This window comes from Mustela lutreola, chromosome 3 (genome assembly GCF_030435805.1).
Source record: "Mustela lutreola isolate mMusLut2 chromosome 3, mMusLut2.pri, whole genome shotgun sequence".
NCBI classification, from domain to species: domain Eukaryota; kingdom Metazoa; phylum Chordata; class Mammalia; order Carnivora; family Mustelidae; genus Mustela; species Mustela lutreola.
In genome coordinates this window covers 39,583,433-39,608,964 of record NC_081292.1, presented here as the reverse complement: position 1 = coordinate 39,608,964, position 25,532 = coordinate 39,583,433, and the positions used below count along the sequence as shown (strand labels likewise).

Below are 25,532 nucleotides of genomic sequence, written 5' to 3'. Positions count from 1 at the left end.
CATCTATATCAGTATAAAGGAGTCCAGATCATATCAGGCTTCAAGAGTGATTTTTCTCTAAGTGAGAGATAACAGTGGACTACACCAGATGTATTTTAAGGAAAGAGCCAACAGGATCCGACAGTGGATTGTATTTAGAGTGTGAGAGAAAGAGGAGCCAAGTGAGACCCCTCCCCCCAGTCTGATGCCTGAACTACTTAAATGGGAGGAGTTGGGTAAAGGGGGGGCAAGGTAGAGATCAGGAGTTCAGTTTGGGAAATGTTAAGTTTGAGAGGTTAATACACAACTTGGTAAGAGTCTGAAGTTCAAGAGAGAGGTCTAAAGATGGGCATGGTCATAGAATTTTCTCCACATAAATGCTCCGGGATTATAGTGTCCTCAGAGGCCCTCTCTCTTCATCTTGGAGATCCTCTGGTCCCCAGGATCAGCATTCTCCACAGGCCTCCTCCCTCATGAGCCTCATTGAGAGTCACTATCTCTGAGCTGTTCTCTTCCTACTGCTGATGTCTTTGTCTCTCCTCTCCTTCCATGCTGGCCACTGTAGCCACCAGATCCTGTAAGCCATTGGCTATATCACCATTCCATTCAACAAATCAATTGATATTGTTGGATAGGGATTTTTTTTTTACTAACTTGTTCAACCTTCTTTGGGCTCAGTTCAGTATTCTTGAGACTTCTTCAATCATAAAACCAAATAACTAGTAGCTCTTTTCCCCAGATTCCTCCTGGCCAAGATTATTTCTTCCATTCTTCTGGTAAAGAATTGTGGGAATTCAACTGAGTAAGTACCTGGGCATTTCAGCAAATACCAAGGTGCTTTTTGAGAATGGCTTTGGCTTGGCTTATAGTTACAACCCTTAACCCACTTTAGCAGTGCTGGGATTTAATATGGGAGCAGTATTACAAATCAGACTCCTTAATTTTTTTAATTTCTTAATTTTTTAATAAACATATAATGTACTTTTAGCCCCAGGGGTACAGGTCTGTGAATCGCCAGGTCTACACACTTCACAGCACTCACCATAGCACATACCCTCCCCAATGTCCATAACCCCACCACCCTCTTCCAACCCCCTCCCCTCCGGCAACCCTCAGTTTCCTTAAATTTTTAAATAATAAAAGTCCACCTTTCCAACTTACCCAGATTATATATAAATACATGAGCCTTCTTTGAAGCAGTAACATAGAATATTTGTTCATTCAACAAATATTTGTTGAGCACCTGTTATGCATTCTTGGTGCTGTTTCAGGCACCCTGTCATTAGGGAACCTACATGCTTGTACTAAAAAAGTATGTATTGTTTATCTGAACTTGAGATTGAACCAGTATTCTGTATTTTATCTGGTCACTGAGGCTGTAGTCATCCTCAGAGAGCAGCTTGACTGGGCTGGATGGCTGTACTTACATGTATGACAGTTGGGACTGGCTCTCAGCTAGGCTGCTTTCTCCATAAGCTACCTCAGCCCCAAGGAGACTTGCCTATCCTTCTTTACAAATCAGTCCCAGGGCAGCAAAAGAAGAAGGTAGCAACTATAAGGTCAAGGTAGCCCGTGCTCTGAAGTCACAGAGTCGCGTTTGCCAGAGTCTGTTGGCCAAAGAAAAGCTTAGGCTTAGTTCAGATTCAGAAGGTGAGGAAAGAGATTGCTTCTTGATGAAAGGAGTGTCAAATTCACACTGAAATGGAGCATAAGTATAGGAAAGGGAAGGATTTATAGCCATTATATAGTCTACCACAAGTGGTAAATGCCAAAGAAAAATCCTTGCCATCAGGAACCAGATGTTATTCCAGAACGGGGCGGACAATGAAGATAAATACTTACCGTTGATATTAAAGAGAAAAATAAGGCAGAACAAGGGGTGAGGACATGTTGTCAGGGATGTGGGGGAGGTCTCCTTTTTATCTAAGGTGGTCAGGAAGACTTCCTAAGAAGAGGACATTGCAGAAGAGCCCTGAGAGGAGTGAGAGGATGGGGTGCGCAGGTGGCAGTCCAAGAAGTAGCAAATGCAAGCAGCTGCAGGAGCCCAGCATCACTGAGGCACAGAGGGTGGCTGGAGCATTGAAAGCGGAGTGAGAGTTGGGAGGAGGTACTGTCAGAGGAGGTATGCAAGGTCAGGCTCTCTCTCCATCTCGGGCCTCACTGGCAAATACAAGGATTTTGCCTTGTAGCCTCAGTGAAACGGAAGCCACATGGAATGCTTGAGGAGTAACGTCATCAGATTTACATTTTTTAAAATGTAAATTTTAACATCCATGTTAATTTCAGGTGTACAATGTAACGATTCAACAGTTCTATACTTTACACAGTACTCATCACAGTAAGTGTACTCTTAATCCCCATCACCTATTTCAACCATTCCCCCCCCCCCCCGCCACCTCTCCTCAGGCAGTGACCCAGCTTGTTCTCTGTCATTAAGAGCCTGTTTTTTCTGTTTTTTTGTTTGTTTATTCATTTGTTTTATTTCTTAGATTCCACATATGAGTGAAATCCTATGTATTTGTCTTTCTCTGACTGACTTATTTCACTTAGCATAATACCCTCTAGATCCATCTGTGGTTTCTGTGTAAAGAATACACTGAAGGGGGGCACCTGGGTGGCTCAGTGGGTTAAAGCCTCTGCTTTCAGCTCAGATCATGATCCCAGGGTCCTGGGATCGAGCCCCGCTCAGGCTCTCTGCTCGGCGGGGAGCCTGCTTCCCCCTCTCTCCCTGCTTGCCTCTCTGCCTACTTGTGATCTCTGTTAAATAAATAATAAACAAAATCTTTAAAAAAAAAAAAAAGAAGAATACACTGAAGGATGGCAAGGGTTAAACCAGATAGACAGGAGGCTACTGTAATAGTCCTAGCAAAGAATGAATAAAATTAGATACTACGTCTATTTTTGAAAATAGAGCCAACAGGATTTGCTGACAGATTGCATTTGGGATGTAAAATCAAGAGAGGGGTCAAGAATTTGGGGTTGTCAAAATTTTTAGACTCAACAACTAGAAGGATGGATGCTGTTTACTGAGTTGGACCCTCCTCATAAAAGGCAGGCAAGAAGATCAAAGGCAAAAGAGGATAATGTGATCATAGAAGCAGGGAGTGAAAAGGCAATTTGATGAGGAGCCATGAGCCAAAGAATGAGGGAAGCTTCTAGAAGCTGGAAAAGGCAAGGGAACACATTCTCCCTTAGAGCCTCCAGAAGGAACCAGTTCTGCCAACACCTTGATTTTAACCCTGTAGGACTCATTTCAGATTTATGACCTCCAGAACTGTAAGAGAATAAATGTGTTGTATTAAGCCCCTGAATTTGTGGTAATTTGTTACAGCAGCAATAGGAAACTAATACATGATTAGACATTTAAGTGGAGATGCTAAGCGGCTGTTGGATATGAGTCTGGAGTTCAGGAGAGAGGCATGGAAATATGAACTGGAATTCATCACTATACAGATTTATTTAAAACCATAAGACTGATGAGAACACCAGCAGAGTGAGTATATGCAGAGAAATGAAGAAGCCTTCAAACTGTTTTTTTGACAAACCCAATGTCTAGAGATCAGGAAAATGAGAAAACCAGCCAAAGAAAATGAGGAGTATCCAGTGAGGCATGAGGAGAACCAAGCATTTGAGGTCCCAAAAGCCAAGGGAAGAAAGCATTTATGCATAAGCAAGTGTCAAATTCATCTCCATCAAATATTTGCAATTTAATGCTAACTAGTGATCTCAACCTTAAGTATTTTGCTAACTCCTACAAAAATTCTAGGAAGGACAATTGATATTTGAGAGTGGGATACTGTGTAGAACATGTTTATATTTATTCTTTTCTTAAAGAATGATTTATTTATTCATTTGAGGCAGAGAGATACAGAGAGAGAGAGAGCAGGAGCAGTGGGGAGGGGCAGAGTGAGAGGGAGAAGCAGATTCCCTGCTGAGCCCGGAGGCCAACATGGCGCTGGATCCTGGGACCTGGAGATCATGACCTAAGCCAAAGGCAGATGATTAACCATCTGAGCCACCGAGACATCCCTATATTTATTATTTCTGAGATTGCCTAAGCTCTGCTTCTGTCTTAGAAAGCTACATATCAGGACACTATTTGGATACTTTGAACAGTATCACTCACTTGTTTATTAATTTGACAAGTATTACTAGATGCCTCTTGGCTTGGTGCAGGAGGTGCACTAACAAACTAACAAGATCCCTGTTCTAGTGGGAGAACTTTGATTTGAAGGGTTTTATTGAGGCCAAACATCACTTCCTCCACCAGCCTCTCCCCGGTTTTTTCCTGTAGCTACCATCCTTTCTTTGTACATGTCTCTTTCATAAAGCTCAACACATTTAATATAACTGCCAGTGATCGCCTCTGCTGGGAAACTCTGCCCTCTCATAAGGAAGCAAGCCTACCTTTGTCATCTCTTATTTTATTTTATTTTTTGAAAGATTTTATTTATTTATTTGACAGAGAGAGAGAGAGAGATCACAAGTAGGCAGAAAGGCAGGCAGAGAAAGAAGGGGGAAGCAGGCTCCCTGCTGAGCAGAGAGCCTGATGCGGGACTCGATCCCAGGAAACTGGATTCGTGACCTGAGCAGAAGGCAGTGGCTTAACCAACTGAACCACCCTGGTGCCCCTTTGTCATCTTTATATACAAACTCCTTCATAGGTAGGTTGGCAGTATGGTCTCTTATTAAATCCTAGGAAACATTTGCAAGAGAAAGGGGGCACTCTTAGTAATCATACCAAGACAAAAGATATAAACTTGGACTGCCCAGGACAAACAGGGGTGTATGATCACCCTATGCCCTGTTACTGTCTCAATAACTATTGAATAAATACAGTTTGCTCCTGAAGAAACACCTTTACTGAAATATGGCTACATATTTTGCTTTTTGCTTTAATTGAGGATCAATATGTAGGAAATCATGTTAGGAAAAGTGTTTCTGCCTCTTTTGTAAAACTGTTATTGGAGACTCTATTAGTTTGTTCAGTGTTCCTCATATAAAGAGCCACATAATAATTCCTCTTAGAATTGTATGCTGGAGAAATTGTTGCTTTTTTCAAGGAGCTGCTTTCTTCTCCTAGATAATGAGAGCTCTGCGATACATCAGTCTTCCCCGTTACCCTGCCAGCACGAACTAGAGCTAAAAATTATATCCTCAAATGGCTGATAGGGTATCATGTCAGAGTTCCCAGTTGTGACTTTCTTTTTCCTGAAACATGTCTGAGCACCCACTATGTGCTGAGCTTTCTTACTTCAGCCGGCGATATGGCAGAGATCCACACTGATGTGATATTTGCCTTCATGTCACTCTCTTGGTTCTAGAGAGTTTGAATGCTTTTAAAATACGGTATTAGGATCTTTTCTTTTAGGAAATATTTAATCCTTTCTGGAGAGGGTAGGTATTAAAAACAAATTGGGGGTGCCTGGGTGGCTCAGTCTCAGACTCTTGATTTCCCCTCAGGTCATGATCTCAGCGTCCTGGGATCCAACCCCACATCCGCGGGCTCCACACTCAGCGGGGAATCTGAGATTCTTGCCTTCCCTTTCTCTCTGCCCCTCCCCTTGTGATCTCTCACTCTTTCTCTCTCTGTCTCTCTCTAAAATAAATAAATAAATCTAAAAAAATTTTAATAAAGTGCACTAGCCCAGCACATTAGATAGGGGTGTGGTGTGCTAGGAATGGAAGGCAAGGGGAGAGGCATGAAGTCACTTGAATAGACCAACTGCTGTGAAGCTCAGTTTTGCCTATTATTGTTTTTTTTTGTGAGGTTTGAGACCCACTATTATGCTTTTGAGAAAGAAAAAAAGGCAAACTTATGAAAATAAAATTACTTCTAAAACTGTATTTAGCACCTTTACTATTAGCAAAGACTGCTTGATCAAATAAAGTATATAAGAATATTGTCATAATCCAAAAATACTGTAAGTGCCTGTCTACAGGCTGTAGAGAAACTGAAGCAATTGATTGTGTTTTAATATGATACGCCCTAGGATTGAATGAATATTTGTGTTCTAGAATATAGTCTATTTTTGCAGGACAAGAAAATAAATACTGTATTTTTTAAACAAATAACTTGGCCGCTTATAAGAAGATGAACTCAGCTGTTATTCCTAGAGAAAGTCTTAAAGAAGCTGCTCTAGTCTTCCCAGCCAGAAGAAGGGGGTTAGAAGTCCACTGGAAAGCACTGTCTTGGTTAGTAAACACCACCACCATCAAAACCTAGAAACAGGTCTTTATGTTTATTTAGCATGTAACAGTGTTGAAGAAGAAAGGTCAACTGAAGGAAGGCTTCCTAATTTAGGCAATTAAGGACTTCCTTTTGAACCTGAGGAAGAATGGGAGTGTGGTGGGTACAAGAGGAGAAATAGACAGGGCGATGCCATAAGAAGGAAGGGTTGAGAAGGACAGAGAATGAAAAAGGCAGAAGAGGCTGCTTCTGCAGAGCTGTCCGTGCTGGACATTCCTCTTCTATGACTCCATATTGAAATGTGTATAAAACAGCTAGCTTGAAACACTTGACCAATGTATTATATTATATTAAAAGAATTGGGATGTCTGGGAGGCTCAGTTGGGTAAGTGGTTTGCTTCAGCTCAGGTCATGATCCCAGGGTCCCTGGATTGAGCCTCACATCGGGCTTCTTGCTCAGTGGGCAGCCTGCTTCCCCCTCTGCCTACCACTCCCCTTGCTTGTGTGTGCTCTCTCACTGTGTCTCTCTGACAAATGAATAGATAAAATCTTTTGAAAATTAAAAAAAGGTAAATGAATCAAAATTTCTTTGTGGAGATCTCGAGTCCCACTGATTCTGAGTGTTGACTATGTTGCTCCAACATGCAAGAATAAAATTAAAAACTGAGATTGACATTAACTTGCCATGCCTTTTTTAAGTCTATCTACTGAATACTCTCGATAATGCATTCCTTTTATTCCTAAAGGAAATGTGAATATAGTAGTCATATTTCCTCTGTAATATAAATAAAATTCATATTTCTTTTAGCCTATGTTTATGCCATATTTTCAACCTTCCCACTCACTGTTGTTACCATAGTGACATTTATGGAGGGATCATGTGTCTTCAGTAGGTTTAAAGGCTATCTGTGGACTTTAACCAGCTCAAGAGGAGACTTATTGAGAACTAGAGCACTTCAGATGATGTTGTAAAAATTGGATGGCCTGAAAACAGAGATTCAGCTCACAACAGAATCCTTCTGTGCATACCCAGAGAATGATAGGGTGTGAGAGGGATCTTCAGAAGCCATTTATTCTGTTCCCGTCTCTAGGCAGAACAGTGGCTAAACCACAATAGGTGTCTGCCACTTTAGAGGTGATGTAACTTACCCAAGACTGGCCATTTCCCCAGGCTGCAGCCAGTGTTGCTGTCAAATAAAAATAACTTACAGCCTTCCACCTTGTCATCATCCCTTTTCTGGTTCTCCCTCGGGTACTCAAGAATGTTCAAAACTGAATACCGGAGACCATCAGAAATAAAAGGTTGAACTTCAGGGTAGATCTGAGCAGAAAGTCAAACCTATTCTTGGCTCTGCACAGCAGGGAGAGATTGCTTTACCTGTTATCTAATCCTGACAGCTGTTGGGGGCGGAAGTTCTATGAAGAAACCCCCTCCCCAACTCCACCCCATGAACTGGGAACTCCAAGGACATTGACACCTCTGGGAAAGGTGATTGCAACAACTCAGCACGTAGTATCATAAGATGGTGTGCTTCTGAGAACTTGTTTTGAACCCTCCCTCCACCTGACCCAACAGTGTTACCACCATCATCTGTAAAATATTAACTTTATGGGGCAGGAATGTGGTACTGGCTTCTGTCGGGATGGAGTTTACTTCTTTGAGGATTGAACTGAGAAGGCTACATTATGAATTTGAATAGTTAGGAGTGTCCTTTTTTTCCTCCATCTGCTTTTGAGATTGCAGTGTCACTTGAGGTAAAAACCGAAGACATGTCACCAAGGTTATGAGAAATTAAAAGCTTTCAACAAAGAAGAAACCAAATCTGAGGAGAGAGTAGATGTTGTTGAATTTGAGTCTATATTTCTGAAGAATCACCTGGAATTTTACAAAATCCAAGAACACAAACATCATCTTTGTGTTTATATTAAGGAGTTAGTGTTTTAAAGCATGCAATTTGTATTTTAAATATTTTTCTTCTTTTTAATCTTGCATTGCACCCAAAGAATACTAATAGTTACCAAGTTGTTCTTTTGCAGAGTAACCTGACCCTCTCAGAACAGAAAAAAGAAAAAGAAGTGTAATAGGATGTGATTGCAGCACAGTTGAGTCCTCAACCCTGAGCAGATATTACCTAATGCAATGATGCTGACCCCGGTTCCCTGGGAGCATTTCTCTTCATTAAATTATATACATTACACAGCAATGAATGACAGTTTCCATGGCGCCTAATAAAGAGATTTTTCTCTTTATTACGTGAGCAAAGTGGGGCTTACAGAGACTGTCTGACTTATCTTTGAGCTTCTCAGCCTCCTCATCTGTATGCGCTGGCTTCTCTTATCTGGTGCTGGTTATCTCAGGAATGAAGTATTCAGTCCCTAGAAGCAGGTTTCTTCCTACACTGCAAAAACAGGAGGACAAATGCCGTGTTACGCGTGCTAAAGATGGCTGAGCATCACTGCCTATAATCAGCTTTTCAAATCTACACTGAGTGCGTCCCTAGCAACTCCCAGCATAGCAAGGAACATGGATGTTTGTAAGGACACATCCCTGAGAGGCAGCAGTTCTAACAGCCTACTGACCTGGCTTCCTCATTCCAGTTTCCCTGTGCACAGGCATTTGTTTTCCCAAGTCCTTCACCATGTGCTAACAATTAGACAAGGACTCCGTAAATGAGTGTCACCGACAGTGGGTGGTGTGTTTTCTTAGTCCTTTATTGAAAACATATGGAGATATTTATATATAAATAGAAGACAATAGAATGCTGCCATCACGTTAGCAACAGCTAGTAAAATTCTACATGAATAGAAATTAAACATGTCTCTACCTACGCCAGAATTCTGGTTTACGGACATCGGCACATCCTGTCTAATTCAGCTTGAAAGGATGTTTTATTATTTAGGGTTTTTTATTCCTAGTTGGAAGGAAGTCGTGAGGCAAGAGTTGTTTGGTTTTTGCTTTTGTTTTGTTTACTCCTTCCTTTGACTAATCAGATTACTTAATTAGCAGGGATGATAAATTCTGCCCAAGTAGACCTTGTATCATGATCATGGAAAATAATTTTAAATGCCAGTTAAAATTTAAATTTTAACTACAGTCCCTGTATTTTTAAATTAAAAGTAGAGGACTGTGGCCTGACAGTTGGGAGAAAGCTTCAGCAGGCAGGGTAGCGGAGGGATGGAGAGCTCCGGCTGTCCGGAAGCAGAGCTTTTCATTTGCATTCTGGCTGCTCCACTTACTAACTGGGTAACTTTGGGAATGTTATGTAATGTTACTAAACCTCCACTGCTTCATCTGTGAAAGAAGAAATATCGCACTTGTCTCATAGCATGATTGTAAGCATTACAAGGGATAAGCTGGAAAGCCTTTCACACAATGTCTGGCACATCGGCAGCACTGCAGAAATGCCTCCTATCATCACTGTAAGCAGCTAACTGGATGGTTTATGTGGAAGCCGGCCTTAGACATTTGAGAGGTCCAGATGCTTCATAAGACCAGTAAGGGCAACCTTATTAATTTATAATAATTTATAATTTATAATAAATTATAATTTATAATTATAAACTAATTTTGCACCAGGCTTTACAATGAACTCTTTATTACAACTCCATGAGCTGCTGCCATTATCATACCCATTTCATAGAAGAAGAGACTAAGAGGTTACATAGACCCCATGAAGACACACAGCCAATGATTGATTAATCTGACAATCAAACCCAGTCTGAATAATTCCAAAGCCCATACTCTTTATCTCTCTCCTAGACTGGCTGCCACACATAGCTTTAAAAGCTTATTTATATACATTATCCTCTATGTTCCTAGCGACATCCTGGAACATTGTACAGAAGCATTCACAAACTATGGAGCCCCCTGTCCCTAGGACATCTCATTTGCAGTTGAAGACAGCCAAGAGGTCCTTAATATACATTTTGTGAAGGGCCCTAACAAGTTCAACTCATGCAGCCACTTTCACTTTGGCCCACAAAGGTCTTTCCTTTGAAGGTGCTCAAAGCTCCATGTGCCCAGGTTCATTATTCTCATTGGAAGAGAGCGTTTGTCCCACTCTACAAGATGGAGAAGCCAGAGGACAAGATGGCATGACTTGGGGACAGAGGGAGAAAACCAGTCACCACCCCCCTTGGTAACCCAACAGAGAACAGAACAGAGTGGGTCCAGGGCTGTGTCCACCTCACCAGACGGCTCCATATGTTGGGTCTGACAGCCAAACTGCTACCTAACCTCACTTCAACCTAAATAGTGCAAGATCAACAGTGCTTTGTCTAATATTGTTGGAATGATGGATCTGCCTGCAGTAGGGGAACCCTCACTAATATAAGATCATCCAATTTTGTTTTCATTTGCAGATTATTGTGATGTTTCTATTCTCCTTTTTACACGAGATCAAGTTTGGGGTGGAGAGTAGCAGGGCATATAAAGGGAGAAGGTTAGGACTGCCAAACGATGTGTCAACTTCCTGACTGCCTGTGTGCTGGTTACACAAACGAATCCTGAATGTGAGACATCAATACAAATATTTTTCATATTATTAACTTGAGTGATGCTGCTGTTGTGAGGTAGCCACAGCTGAAAGTGGACATGACACTTTTTATTATAAATGCCTCAGGTCTTTCTCTGAAAATCACCAGGAAGACAGAAACCCTTTGGAAGTGAGAGAGAAAGCATGAGAAGACTTCTGCTTTGTTAACTTTCTCAGTCATTGACAATGACCGCAGCAATGTGATGGTGTCTCAGGCACCCCCCATCAGTCCTATAGATGCTGGCAACATCCTCCTTTAGAATCCAACACTGTTCTTGTCCTTGAAACAACTGTATACTTCCATGGCAAGTTAGGAAATCAGTGTAAAAAGGAATCTGTTCTAGGAAAAAAAAAATGCAACCCTCATATTGTTACATAAGTGAAAAACCATTTGAATTCTTAATAAGCCTTCCTTATCACTCCATCTCATGCTGGTGATGGCAGGGTGGAGTCCTGGGAAGCAGAGGATTCCAGACCCAGGCTCTACCATTTGCCAGCTGTGTGACTTTAAGCAAATCACTTGACCTCTCTAATCCTCAGTTCCTTTTCTATAAAACAGCAATAACCATAAAGCCGCTTTGTCTACTTTATGGGTTCGAGAAGCAAATAAATGGAGATTGCAAGTATGAAACCTCTCTGGAAGCTCTGTGCAAATATTATTATTGATTTTTACTAGTTGAGTAGTAAGGAATGACTAGCAGTGCCATTCATTGATAGCGTGGGAATAACTCAGCCTGGTGGTTGGTAATGGATCAGTCTTGGAGAAGTGAATGGCTTCTGGGAAGCAGATAGTTAGGCCAATGGTAAAGGCCTTAAACTTGCGAGTCTAGGGCTCTGTGGCAGTTTAGTTGTACAGCCTGGCCGACAGCATCTCCTATTCTAAGCTCTTGCAGCAATATTATAGGCTACGTGAAATCACTGCGTGCTTTCTTAGCAGACATTATTTAGGAAGTCTTCACAAACTAGTGGTCTGACAGAGTTGTCAGGGTTTCCAGTGCTATGTACACTAGCAAGAGCAGTGTTTCATGTGTCGTCCTACTGCCTTCCTCCCAGGAGACTCAACAGATGGAATAACAACATCAGAAACCCAAGACAACCTGTCCATTTGATGCCTAGAAGCTTTGGCAGAAGTCACGATTAAAATCAGTTCAAATACTATTTAGAGGAAAGAGGTACAGAGAAATAGGTCCTCAGGGTATACTTTCTTTTGTCTGGGCTTGACTACCACTATCTGGGGATACCTACCACGTAGGAGGAATTATATCCCAGTACACACTAGGCATTTGAGAAAATTGGTTGAAAGACTGTGACTGCTAGTAGAAAATAATTGAGTGACTCCAATATGAGGCTTTATATTTCCTTTCATTATATTTTTTAAGTCCTTCCAAGTCAACTTGAGTTTGGCAAATCCCAGAATGAGTAATTGTGCATCTCAGAACGCTTAGATAATATGCAGACCAGACCCTAGGTCAAGCAGAGCGGCATGTGTTTTGGCAAGAACCGCCTAGGAGATGAAGCATTTGATTATTGTTGTTTGATAGTTCCCAAGGAGAAGGCGATGAAGAAACAGATAATGGACCAAATACTTTTCTCTCTTATTTAGGTAAATATTTCCAACTACAGCCTGGTGATGGAGTCTGATGAGGGAACCTTCTTACCCTCTGGGCTGCAATTCACTGGCAGTGAGAAGGCCAGGGCCATCATGAAGGAGGTCATGAGGCTGCTGGAGCCTGTCAATGTCACACAGGTCTTTAGGACTGGAGAAGGGACAGACATTAACTTCTGGATCCAAGCTGGAGTGCCTGGTAAGACCAAAAAAGGAAGTCGGATAAATGCTATTCAAACTCGTCACAACAATACCAATAGGCCAGTTAATATGTGGAAACTCTAAACTTTTGTCTACAAATTATAGTCTGATGATTTCCAGACTTGGAATAATAATATTCATTTGTATTTGTTTACCCATTTGTCTTCTTTTTCTAAATAATAAATTTCTCACTCCCAGAAATTCTGCTTTAATGATTCTGGGATAGGACCTAAAAATCTGTTTTTGTTTTTGGGTATTTTTTTAACAGGTATCCGAATGGTGATCTCATGACCAAAATTTGAGAAATGGAGTACTGTTTATTATTATTACTTATTATTATTACTACTGATATGCTTCTAGTTTTGGTTCTGTGCTAGGAAATCTTCTCTGACCCAAATAATTTCCTATCCAAGTACCATGATATCTGAAATTTTACCAGTAGAGCTTTATTCTTTGAGGGTTGGGTGCTTCCTACTAATCATTTTTTTCTTAGTGAAGTCTCTTAGAAGAGATTGGACTAAACTACTTTTCCCTGATCAGTGATTTATTAGGTTGATATTTTTAAAACAAATCCTGGGGCGGGGTGAACTTACAAAATAGGAGTAGGCCTCAGGAGGTCCCAGGACTACAAAGTAGAATAATCTTAAAGAAGACAAACTTACACTACTTCACAAATTTGTCCTAGACTGGCCACGGGAAAGGGTTATTGATGATATTAAGCATCTATGACCAGAACCTGTTCCATCATTATATCCATAATTAAAAGCATTGTTAAAGGATCTTTAACAGATTTTTTAAATTTAAACTTTAAATTTTAAAATTTACAGATTTTTCTATATTTGTATTATGTCAATAGGAAGTCTGCCTTTTCAGTAGTTTTAACATTACTGTTTCCAGAACCATTTTTGTGGCTACAAAACATTCCACAGATTAAAAAACAAAACAAAACAAACAAAAAACCAAAACAAAACAAATCTCTCTCTAGATCCACCCTACTTCATTTCCCCCAGCCTACAAAGTAGATTTCACCAATAGCATACTGCGTGGATATAAGACTTTTCAAAAGCTCATTCTTGAGATAGTGTAGGTTTTTTAAAGCATATTTTAGGTTTTAAGTTTTATAATTATCTTTCATAATTAATAATAGAAGGGCTCTCCTTTATTCTAACACAAGGACCTAAATTCTCTTCAATGGTATGTGTATATTTTAACCATATTTTGAAATATCTTAAAACAGCCTTTGCGTTTAGGGTACTGTTTATCATATGGACAGATCTGAGACTCCCTACATATCTGTCATTTTTACTCATGATCAAGGTGTAAGGGAAGGGAATTTGCCCTTTTAAACTGTATGGAATAATTGGCTTGAATTCTAGATTTTTCCTGAGCCATAATTTTTTTCAATAGGAGTCTTCTTAAAAATTGAGAAAATCTGAGTTAGTTTGCAGGGTAGTAGCTGTGAGGAAATGACTGACAGACTGTGGGTGAACTGGAGTGGAGAAGGGGGGCGCAGAGGAGGAGCTGAAACCAAAAACACAGGTAGAACAAAGAAACCGGTACTCACTGCTCTAAGGGATTGTGTGCTTTTGTTGCCTTGGATAGTTGAGAATTTGCTCTAGCTTTTTTCCTCCCATGCAGATATTCAAAAGAATGGTTCTGTTTGGAATTAGCAAGTTGATGTGATTTTTCTTCACAAAGGTAAAGAGGCCTTTTCCCTCTTGCCAAGGTGAGGTCAGATCTGATCCCCAGCTAATTAGAGGGGAGTGGGGAATATGAGCCCCATTATGGTTTCTGGATAAATAATACAGTTTACAATTTACTGAGTTCCTGTCACTGATCAGGCACTCCGTGTGGCTTTTGCAGACACTCTTTTTTATCCATTCAGCCATCCTAAGAGGAAGGTACAATTATCCCTGTTTTGCTCTTGAAGAATCAGATTCAGAGGGACTAAATAACTTAGTCAAAGCTATCCTGCTCTTAAAGGGCAGACATTACCCTGAGAACAGGCCACTTTGTGTTCAAGGCTGGTGGCCCTTTTCCCACAATGTGCAACAACACAGGGGAGTCTGGAATGCTGAGATGGTCTTCCAAATCTATGGCAGTGTCTGAAATGTTTGTCTTACTCAGCTCTTGCTTATGCAAAGGATTTCAGTACATTCCTGCTCCAGAAAAATTTACTCCTGGGGAAAGGAGTTTGTTATTGTAAATAACTACTTATTTCTTCTCACATTCTTTATTCCACTCCCCTGTGTAGCTCCATAGATCAGGAACGTTTGTAAAAAGTCAGTGGTTCATTTAGACTGCAGCTAATGTTTCTTGGAATTCTTTTTAATTTCTTTTAGGATACTATAAGATGGAACCAAATTATTGCTGCCTTCCCCTATTACCATTGAGCTATCTTTTGATATTTCAAATATGAGCTATTTCTGGAAGAAATAATAGAACCGTTTATGTTGTATCTCTTGTAACCTACTGAAAATTTCAGGAACTTTAGAAAAAGGTAAAGAACCATAGTTAAACAGAAAAAGAAAATAAAAATATACCAGCTATGTACCCTGTGTTGCTGAAAACTGGCACGTTGTAGTAGCTTAAACCTAAAGATGAAATTAGAAATACTAATTAGGTTACGATTTACATAACTGCTCACCTAACTTTTCAAAAATGAATGAGAAAAAATGTTCCCAAAAAAAGAATGTTCCCCCAAAAATAATGTTCCCCAAAAGAGAAATTGTGTTCCCAGAGTTTTCTTCTTTCTCTTCTTCTTTCCTATCCTCCAATGATTCAATAAATGTTTATTGAGTCCCTATTGTGTCCTAGGCCTATCAAATTTCTGTAGCCTCCTGGCTGGTCCACAGTTTTTTTTGCGTGTTCTGTGTGTAGTCAGTAATGAAATACTAATTAAGAACACAGAATCAAAATTCAATATGTTTTCATTAATTATAAAAGCCAAGTAGATTGATTGATGAAAGTTCATCTTTGGAAAGGAGAGATGCTGTCATTCATCAGTCTAGGTGATGTCCATAACAGACATAATAACTATCAATATAAGTATAAGGCTTTGGGGATGATATTTTTTTTTTAAGATTTTATTTTTGTATTTGACAGAGAGAGAGAGATCACAAGTAGGCAGAGGGGCAGGCAGAGAGAGAGGGGGAAGCAGGCTCCCTGCTTAGCAGAGAGCCTGATGCAGGGCTCAATCCCAGCACCCTGGGATCATGACCTGAGCCGAAGGCAGAGGCTTAACCCTCTGAACCACCCCGGTGCCCCTGGGGGTGATGCTTTTTAAAAGAAAAGTATCTTAGATGTATTTTCCATATATATCTAAGATACTCCCTGTTTAGATATTTTTAATACTCCAGCCTCTCCTGTGGCCACTTTCTTCCATACTTCTTCCTATTCTTCCCCTCCAAATCCTAGATTCTCTTAAGGCTCACTCTGTATTCATCACTGTCCGTGAATCTTTCCTTAACAGCCCATGACACCCTATTGCTTTTCTAAATTCCAAAACACTTCTGTGTCCCACAATCTGGCATTTGAATTACACACTAATATTGTTCTTGGATTATTAGGAGTATCCAGTGATCGATTCTTTGAGGTTAAGGTCAATGGTTTCTATATAGCTTCCTCTATAGTTCTTAGTTCAATTTTGAGAAATAATTAAATTCTTATAAATCTGACATGAGAGGAGAAAACAAAAACACAAACACAGAAATAAATATTTTTTCAACAAGCTTTGGGTCCCTGGTGTTAGGATTGTGGAAAAAATACAGGATGCTGAGAAAAGAAATATAAAGGTAGAAAAAATATTGGAAGAATGATATAAATTAGGGAGCCTAGAACAGCTAAGATTATTTCCATTAAAGTAATAAAGACTGAGAGAAGATGCTGAATAATATCTTCTAGTAATTTAATGTTTCTCCTACATAAAATGGTAAACAGTTGTTTTCTGACTGTTTCAAAGACAACATGAGCATGACTGGAGTAGTCTAAGAGGGATTTAGGTTAGTCTCTATTTGGAAACTCCAGATAGCAGAAAGGCTTTACATGTCAAATGTAAATCAGAGAATTAGGCTATAATTCTCTGATTATGAACTTCAGGTGAGAGTGAGAAGAGTCTGTTTCACCCTGAATATGTCATAAGGAGATATAATCCATGTCTTCCAGATGTCCTCACATGCATCCTTCTTGAACATCTTCTTTCTTTAGAAACTCTTCTATAAAATATACACTAATGAGAAAAATTATATACTCTCTTAATGTGACCTGAGAGAGTGAGCCCACCCTGATTCTATATCTACCAATAAGAGTTTCCTTGTCTGCTTCAGAATCTGAGAGTCAACCTTTTCCTAATGTTGTTGGCATGTGGTAGACAGTGTGCTGGAAAGAATTAGAGTGTGTTTTCTGGCTTTTGACTTCTAACTGCATGTGCTGTCTTAGGCAAATGATGTAATTTTTCTCAGCCCACACTCATTTCTTTCTTTTTTTTAATTGAAGTATAGTTGACACATGTTGTGTTGGTTTTAGGTGCAAAGTTGGTAATTTAACAAGTCTATATGTTATGCTATGCTCACCACAATGTAGCTACCTCCATAATGGATCTGTCACCATACAATTCTATTATAATACCATTGACTATATTCACTCCGCTGTGCCTCTCATCTCCATGACTTACTTATTCCATAACTGCACGCCTGCACCTCCCATTCCCCTTCACCCATTTTGCTCATTCTTCCAGCCCCCTTCCCTCTGGCAGCCACCAGTTTGTTCTCTATATTTATGGGTCTTTTTCTGCTTTGTTTCTTCATTTGTTTTGTTTTTTAGGTTGCACATACAAGTGAAACCATGTAGTATTTGTCTTTCTGTCTGACTTATTTCACTTAACATAATAGCTGCTAGGTCCATCCATGTTGTTGCAAATGACAAGTCCTCATTCTTTTTTTTTTTTTAAAGATTTTATTTATTTGACAGATCACAAGTAGGCAGAGAGGCAGGCAGAGAGAGAGGAGGACACAAGTAGGCAGAGAGGCAGGCAGAGAGAGGGGGAAAAAGGCTCCCTGCGGGGCTCGATCCCAGGACCCTGGGATCATGACCTGAGCTGAAGGCAGAGGCTTTAACACACTGAGCCACCCACGTGCCCCAAGTCCTCGTTCTTTTTTATGGCTGAGTAGAATTCCTGTGTGTGTGTGTGTGTGTGTGTGTGTGTGTACCACGTCTTCTATATTCATTCATCTACTGATGGGCACCTAGGCCACTTCCATATCTTGGCTATTATAAATAATATTACAATAAACATAGGGATACATATGTCTTTTTGAATTTGTGTTTTCATTTTCTTTGGGTGAATACCCAGTAGCAGAGTTATTAGATCACATGGTATTTCTCTTTTTAGGTTTTTGAGGAAGCTCCATACCATTTTCCACAGTAGCTGTACCAATTTACATTCTCACCAATAGTGCACAAGTATTCCTTTCTCCACATCCTTGTCAACATTTGTTATTTCTTGTCTTTTTGATTCTAGCCATTCTGACAGCTGTGGGGTGATATCTCATTGTATTTTTGATTTGCATTTCCCTGTTGATGAGTGATGTTGAGAATCTTTTTATGTGTCTATTGTTCATCTGTATGTCTGTACTCATTTATTATTAAGCATTCTTACTAATTATCTGCTCTGTGGCACTGGAGAATCAGTAGTAAAGAAGACAGACAAGATCTGTACTCTCACAAATTATACATTCTACTGAGTGAGACTTGGTTTTCTTACCTGCAAAACAGATATGGTAACCACCGAGCCTCAATATGTATTCCTTCTCCTCCTCTGTCCCCTGTCTCACGGACTGGCACCACCATCCAGAAACTACACAATCATCCAGAGCACACATCAACGTGGTCTCTAAGTTCCCTTTACTCTGAATTTCATTTATTTCCTAAACTTGTTCACTCCCCTCCACCACACAGACCTCGTCTCATCAGTATTCACTGATTTTCCTGTGGCAGCTTCCTACTACCATCCCGACCTGCATTCTTGGTCCCCTTCCATCAAACTGGCTCACTGCTTCCAAAATGAACTTTCTAAATTGAAAATCAGATTATCAGTTAGGTTGCTTTTGCCTGCAAAATGAAACAGAAGACCCAACTTAGAACGGCAATAAGGAGATTTTGAAATTCACTTAAAAAGAGCTCCAGAATGCTCTGGAAAACATAACAGAATGCTTGATTTCGTCATCTACCACATCAAGGACCTTGGTCCTTTCCATCTTTCCACTTTGCCATCCTCAGCATGTTGACTTCTGTCTTTAGGCTTGTCCCTTCCTGGTCCCAAGATAGCTGCAGTTGTTCAAAGCAACAGATTCTCACACATTGTGCAATAGTGGAAGAGAGAATGCCCTTGATAGACCCGTCTTTTTAATCACAAGGCAGTCTCTCCCAGAAGCTGCAAAGCAGATTTTTGTGTAGTCTCATTAGCCAAAATTGTAAAACATGTCTGTGGCTAAGTCAGGCAGTGGCAATGGAGTGGACTTACCAACATTGGCTTATATTGACCAAAATTTTATTTTCTGGGCCTAGAGGGGGACCCAGTCACCACTGAAAATGTAGCCTCCTCATATATGAGAAAAACTGGGATTCCTCAGAAAGAAGGTGAGGATTTCTACTGTGAGCAACTAAGAACAGCTGCTATATCTGATTATCTCTGCTTCTTCCTTAAAGTTCTTCAGTGTCTCCCCCTTGTCTTTAGAGGATCATGTCTTTTCCCAGCATGGCACTCAGGGCCTTTTTCGTTTTACCCTTGGGCTGATATGCAGCCTCCTCTCTCATGGCTCTCCACTCCTTTCTGTTCTTCTCTTAGAACAAGTCTCATTCACTAAGGCTCTCGGTGCACTCTGAGCTCTCACACTTCCTTGCCATTGGACCCAGTTTTATCTTCTTCAACAGCGAATTCCTACCCATGCATGATTCAGTAACTTGTTCTCCTCCTCTCACAAGCGTTCTTTGACTCCTACCGATCCAGTAAGTGTACCTTGGGTATGCTCCCGTAACACCTCCTCCTGTGGTTATGGTGAATTCCTCCGAATTCCCAGACCTGGGAAGTGCCTGGCCCTCAACAAACTGCCCATGAGTCAAATGCTGACTAGGTATGATAATGTGAAAGAGGTTGATAAACTCTAATGCTGTAACTACAAGTCAGGATTGCTTCAGTAAGAACTTTGCTTTGGGCACCTGGGTGGCTCAGTGCGCTAAGTGTCTGCCTTTAGCTCAGGTCATGATCCCAGGGCTCCTTGCTCACTGTGGAGTCTGCTTCTCCTTCTCCCTCTGCTCATGCTCTCCCTCTCTCTTTCTCTCTCTCAAAATAAATAAATAAAATCTTAAAAAAAAAGAAAAGAAAAGAACTTTGCTTCATTGAGCTGTCCTCTTTCCTCACATATTGAATTGTTTTTGAAATCACATTTTAATTTCTTTCATCTTTTTATGATAGTTTAGACTCCACATTGAAGTACCAAATATGCAGATTACTCAGAATTTCACATATTTTCCATCTTGCTTATTTCTGCCTAATACCTCATATGACAGAACTAAATTAAAACTTTCCATTTCTACGCTTCCAAAGGCCTTTCTTCTAACATGTTCCAAGGAAGAAGAAGATCAGGACACAAATAGGAATGGTAATGTAAAGTAAATGGGAGTTTCTGGACCCGGGACTCATATGGCTCCCAATCACCAGATGGAATAGTGCAGTACAGCAGTTCCATGTTCCCTGCTGTCCTTAATTTAAAAATACCTCCTTTATGGTGACAGCACTCTGTGCCAGTAATGTCTGGAGGCATGGTGCATGGTGAGCAGACCTCACCCCACTGAGTACATGAAAAGGGCACTCTCTGGTTTGTGACTGTGGCCTTCACTTGAGTAAGTGGGCAGTTTCATCTCATCAGCATGCCATAGCTTGAGTGCGAAGTAGAAGCCAGGTGCTCTATACACCAAGGATAGAGATGAAAAGAACTGAGTAGGTCTCTTGCTCCTGTAGAATTTACATTGTAGTGGGTGGGGGAGGGCAAGAGGAAAGTGGGAAGAAACAGGCTGTAACATGGAAATCAAGAATGAAGAAAAATATTAGAAAGTGAGAAGGGTAATACAAGGAATTATAGAAAGTGGCTGCCTCTTATCGCTAACTCAAGTGAGTCAGAGCTCTTGTTTAGGGGCACCTGGGTGGTTCAGTTGGTTAAGCATTTGTCTTCCGCTCAGGTCGTGAGCCCAGGGTTCTGGGATAGAGCCCCCTGTCAGGCTCTCTGCTGAGCGGGGAGCCTGCCTCTGCTGCTCCCCCTGTTCATGCTCTCTCAGATAAACAAATAAAATGTTTGTTTAAAGAGCTATTGTTTAATATTCCTTGACTGCTACATGCTAGATAGGTATGTATGTACCTTATATACGGTCCACATCAATAGCACACTGCTGGAAACTGCTCATCACAACAACTAATAAGCTTATTCTCTTCTTCCCCCTTGCAGTACACCTCCTTCAGCTCCATGAAGCCATTGACTATCTGACCATTGCCGACATGGCTCATGCCCTTTAGAATCACTGACTACAGCCTACGGTGAAAAGAAAGCATTATTTATACCCTTGGGCAGTGAGTCATGCACTGCTTTATGAAGTGTATTCTATTGTTGCCTTGATTTGTTAGTTAAAGCATGCATTTTCACTTTAAAGTTAATATTCTTTGTATTTTATCTCCTTAACTGGATTGAGGACCAAGAGAGTATTTTATTCATGGCTTATATACCTACAATACTCATTATTACCTGCCACATGATAGATCTACAGTAAATGTTTGCTGACTAGATGTATTGATTTGAAGAGGAACACAAGAAAAGTTAAGTCATATAAAAAGGAGTTTTGGGAATAGCACCAGGATAAATACTACATGCAGAGTAACTACAGGAACTCCTAAGATGGAAGACAGGAAAGAACTGGAAGAGGTGAGCTTAAGCTGAATTTTGAAGACTGTCTAGTATCAGAATGGGCAGAAGGGGTAGAGAAGGGCAGTTCTGGTGACAGAAATAGAGGCAGGTGAACAACTGGGTTCACCTGAACAAAGGCAAGTGTCCCAACAGGGAAGGATTAGGAGAATAACTTCACTGAGCAGAGGATTCATCTTCGAGAGCAGTGGGTGGTAAGAACAGTTGAGTTATCTCTGGGCCAGATGAAGAAGAGGCATACATTTCGGGTAAAAAACTTGTAGCCAATGCGAAGTCATCAGACATCTTCAGCAGAAGAGGGAGTTGATGAGAACAGTGTTTTATTTATTTTTTTTAAAATATTTTATTTATTTATTTGACAGAGAGAAATCACAAGTAGACAGAGAGGCAGGCAGAGAGAGAGAGAGGGAAGCAGGCTCCCTGCCAAGCAGAGAGCCCGATGTGGGACTCAATCCCAGGACCCTGAGATCATGACCTGAGCCGAAGGCAGCGGCTTAACCCACTGAGCCACCCAGGCGCCCCGAGAACAGTGTTTTAGATGGCAGTTCATAAAGTTCATTCCAGCAGACACCCCCTCAGTGAGAGGACCAGGAGTGAGAAGAGGAATAGTGCAGGGTTAGAAACCATTACTTTAGAAAATCAGAGGAGAACACTAAATTTTTTTTTTTTTTTTTTTTTTTTTTGCTATAGGAAAACCAGGTTTTTTTTGTTTTGTTTCGTTTTTTTAATTTTTTATTTCTTTTCAGCGTAACAGTATTCATTGTTTTTGCACCACACCCAGTGCTCCATGCAATCCATGCCCTCTCTAATACCCACCACCTGGTTCCCCCAACCTCCCACCCCCGGCCCCTTCAAAATCCTCAGATTGTTTTTCAGAGTCCATAGTCTCTCATGGTTCACCTCCCCTTCCAATTTCCCTCAACTCCCTTCTCCTCTCCATCTCCCCTTGTCCTCCATGCTATTTGTTATGCTCCACAAATAAGTGAAACCATATGATAATTGACTCTCTCTGCTTGACTTATTTCACTCAACATAATCTCTTCCAGTCCTCTCCATGTTGCTACAAAAATTGGGTATTCATCCTTTCTGATGGAGGCATAATACTCCATAGTGTATATGGACCACATCTTCCTTATCCATTCATCCATTGAAGGGCATCTTAGTTCTTTCCACAGTTTGGCCACGATGACCATTGCTGCTATAAACATTGGGGTACAGATGGCCCTTCTTTTCACTCCATCTGTATCTTTGGGGTAAATACCCAGTAGTGCAACTGCAGGGTCATAGGGAAGCTCTAGTTCTAATTTCTTGAGGAATCTCCACACTGTTTTCCAAAGTGGCTGCATCAACTTGCATTCCCACCAACAGTGTAAGAGGGTTCCCCTTTCTCCACATCCTCTCCAACACATGTTGTTTCCTGTCTTGCTAAGTTTGGCCTTTCTAACTGGTGTAAGGTGGTATCTGAATGTGGTTTTAATTTGAATCTCCCTGATGGCTAGTGATGATGAACATTTTTTCATGTGTCTGATAGCCATTTGCATGTCTTCATTGGAGAAGTGTCTGTTCATATCTTCTGCCCATTTTTTTATATGATTGTCTGTTTTGTGTGTGTTGAGTTTGAACTTTTGGGACTTCATCAAGATAAAAAGCTTCTGTACAGCAAAGGAAACAGTTAACAAAACAAAGAGGCAACTCAAGGAATGGGAGAAGATATTTGCAAATGACAGTACAGACAAAAGGTTGATATCCAGGATCTATTGCTCCATTTTCTGTGTTATAGTGACCTAAAATGACTTAAATTTCTCTATCAGCTGTTTCCCATGCCCTCTAATGATGTAGTCTAGAAAAGTTTCACTTCTATAGCTGTCCCTCTCACGGTCTCAGGGTTAGTTCTTTTAGGTTCCCCATCCCATGAGTTTGACTATCCATCAGTTTCACTTAATACTTTACAGATACTCTGATTGACTCCTTATGTAACACTTCATTCAACAATTTATATTGTATATAAATTGTAGAGGATACAAAGATAAGATGAAGCCTCTTTTCTCTTCATGCTCACCCTTAGGACTGACTGTGAATTGGTTTACTTAATAATCATGAAAACATGGAGGAAGATTTCATCATGGGAAACTCAATAAAGCTATAACGAAATTTTCAGAGGGAAAAAAACCCCTAAAATTATATGAAAGTGGGTAGAGTAAAATGAACTAGGTCTTCAAAATATGTTTCATTGTTCTTAGCTACATAAACTTTGTCTATCCCTAGTTTAAGTGTTAGAGACTATAAAATTCAGAATTTCCTGGCATATTCGATGATTTTAAAGCATGATTTTAAACATTTATTACAGAAAATTCAAACACATATAAAAGTAGAGAGAATAACCTAATGGATTCCCATGTATTCATTGCTTTAGGAATTCTTCATTCATGGGTGTAATATTTCATCCACAGTCCAATCACTGTCTACACTTAGATTATTTTGAATCAAATGCTCAACCTCACATTATTTCATTTGTAAGTATTTTAATTTCTATTTCTAAAAGGTAAGGACTTGTGTGTGTGTGTGTGTGTGTGTGTGCGTGTGCGAGTGTGCGCAATGGCAATACTATTGTTCCTCCTAAAATATTTTAAAATAATTTCAATATCATTGTCAATACAGGGCCAGTTTTCAGATGTTTCCAGTTGTCTCCAAACTGTTCCCTGCCCTCACAGTTTTCTTGTTTAAATCAGGAGTCCGATAAGGTTTAAACAGTGTAATTACTTGATGTAGTTGGTGTCTCTTAAGTCTTTTTTAATACATAGGTTTTACCTTCATCTCTCTTCTTCCTTGCTGCTTATTTGTTACAGAAACCAAGGAATTTGCCCTTTGGGATTCCCTGTAGTCTGGATTTGGCTAATTCCATTCCCATGGAATCATTTAACATGTTTTCACTCTTCCTTATATTTCCTGTGAATTGGTAGTTAAATCTAGAGCCTTGATCTAATTCATGTTTGATTTTTCTTTATTGGGGGGGGAGGCAAGAATACTTCTTAAATGCTGTTTTTTATTTCTATTAGCAATAGTGTCTACTTGTTTCTCTTTTTAAGATGTTAATGGTTATTGAAGGTTATTGTCTAGATCCATTATTTCACTGGGATTGCAAAATGTTAATTTTGATCATTAATTGAAACAATTCTATAAAAATTAACTTTCACTTATTGGCTGTCTGATCACTCTGAGGTACTTTTTTATAAGAAAGGCAGGATAAATGTTAATTCTTTGCCTTTACATACCGATTTTAAAACTTACTAGTGGTTCCCTAGTGTCCTCCATTTGTGCTATTGCTATTTACTAGTGGATTTTAAAATATAGATGTGCTTCATTCTATTGCAGTAATTATTCTTATTTTATGCTCACAGTATCCGATCCCTGGCCAGTGAGAGCCTTTTTAAGCTGGTTCCTGAGTCTTTTCAACATGACTGTGGTAGTCATTATGTGTTCTAGCTTTGTGATGTGACAGAATGTTCCATGCCATTTTTTATATTTCCTTCCCTAGATCTGTAATCAGCTATTTCTCCAAAAAGCCCAATTTCTTCTACTGTGTCATGATATGTAGAGGCCACAGTCTGAACATTAAGTGTGCTTATTGCTAGTGGGTTGGTTATTGTTTCTAGGTATTTGCAGTAGGTAGAACTAGGAAATACGTATGTTTTTTCTCTAAGAAAAAGTATATGATGAATCTTATGATATTTCCAATTCAAGTTCAGGACTGCAAAGTTGTACCTTACCTCCCTGATATTATATCCATGTGTCCTTTTCCCTTGCCAAAATTCCTTGTTCTTAGTGCAACAGCATAACCACTCATTTGCTTTATCTTGCAACACACATACAGTAGTTTCAGAATTACAATACCACACAACCAGCAACAGCATAACTATTGAAAGAAGTTTGTTTATTCTGTGACTGTTTTTCTTTAGTATGTATATTCTGCTGGAGATGTACAAATTTCTGTTAACCTGCAATACAAATTACTCTTAATGTGATATCATTTCCATGTCTCACATTTTTGTCTT

The 25,532-nt window shown here is 40.0% G+C and overlaps 1 protein-coding gene across 3 annotated transcripts in view; it reads left to right on the top strand.

Annotated features, from left to right (window-relative positions):
* Positions 1 to 25,532, top strand: part of CPQ (carboxypeptidase Q) — a 448,436-nt gene that overhangs the window by 362,546 nt on the left and 60,358 nt on the right. For 2 of the 3 annotated variants that reach the window (XM_059165969.1, XM_059165968.1), the window contains one exon: positions 12,308 to 12,509. The exons of the other annotated variant lie outside the window; for it this stretch is intronic. In XM_059165969.1, the coding sequence (XP_059021952.1) occupies positions 12,308 to 12,509 (202 nt within the window). The remainder of the gene's footprint in view (positions 1 to 12,307; positions 12,510 to 25,532) is intronic. 3 annotated transcript variants of the gene reach the window in all.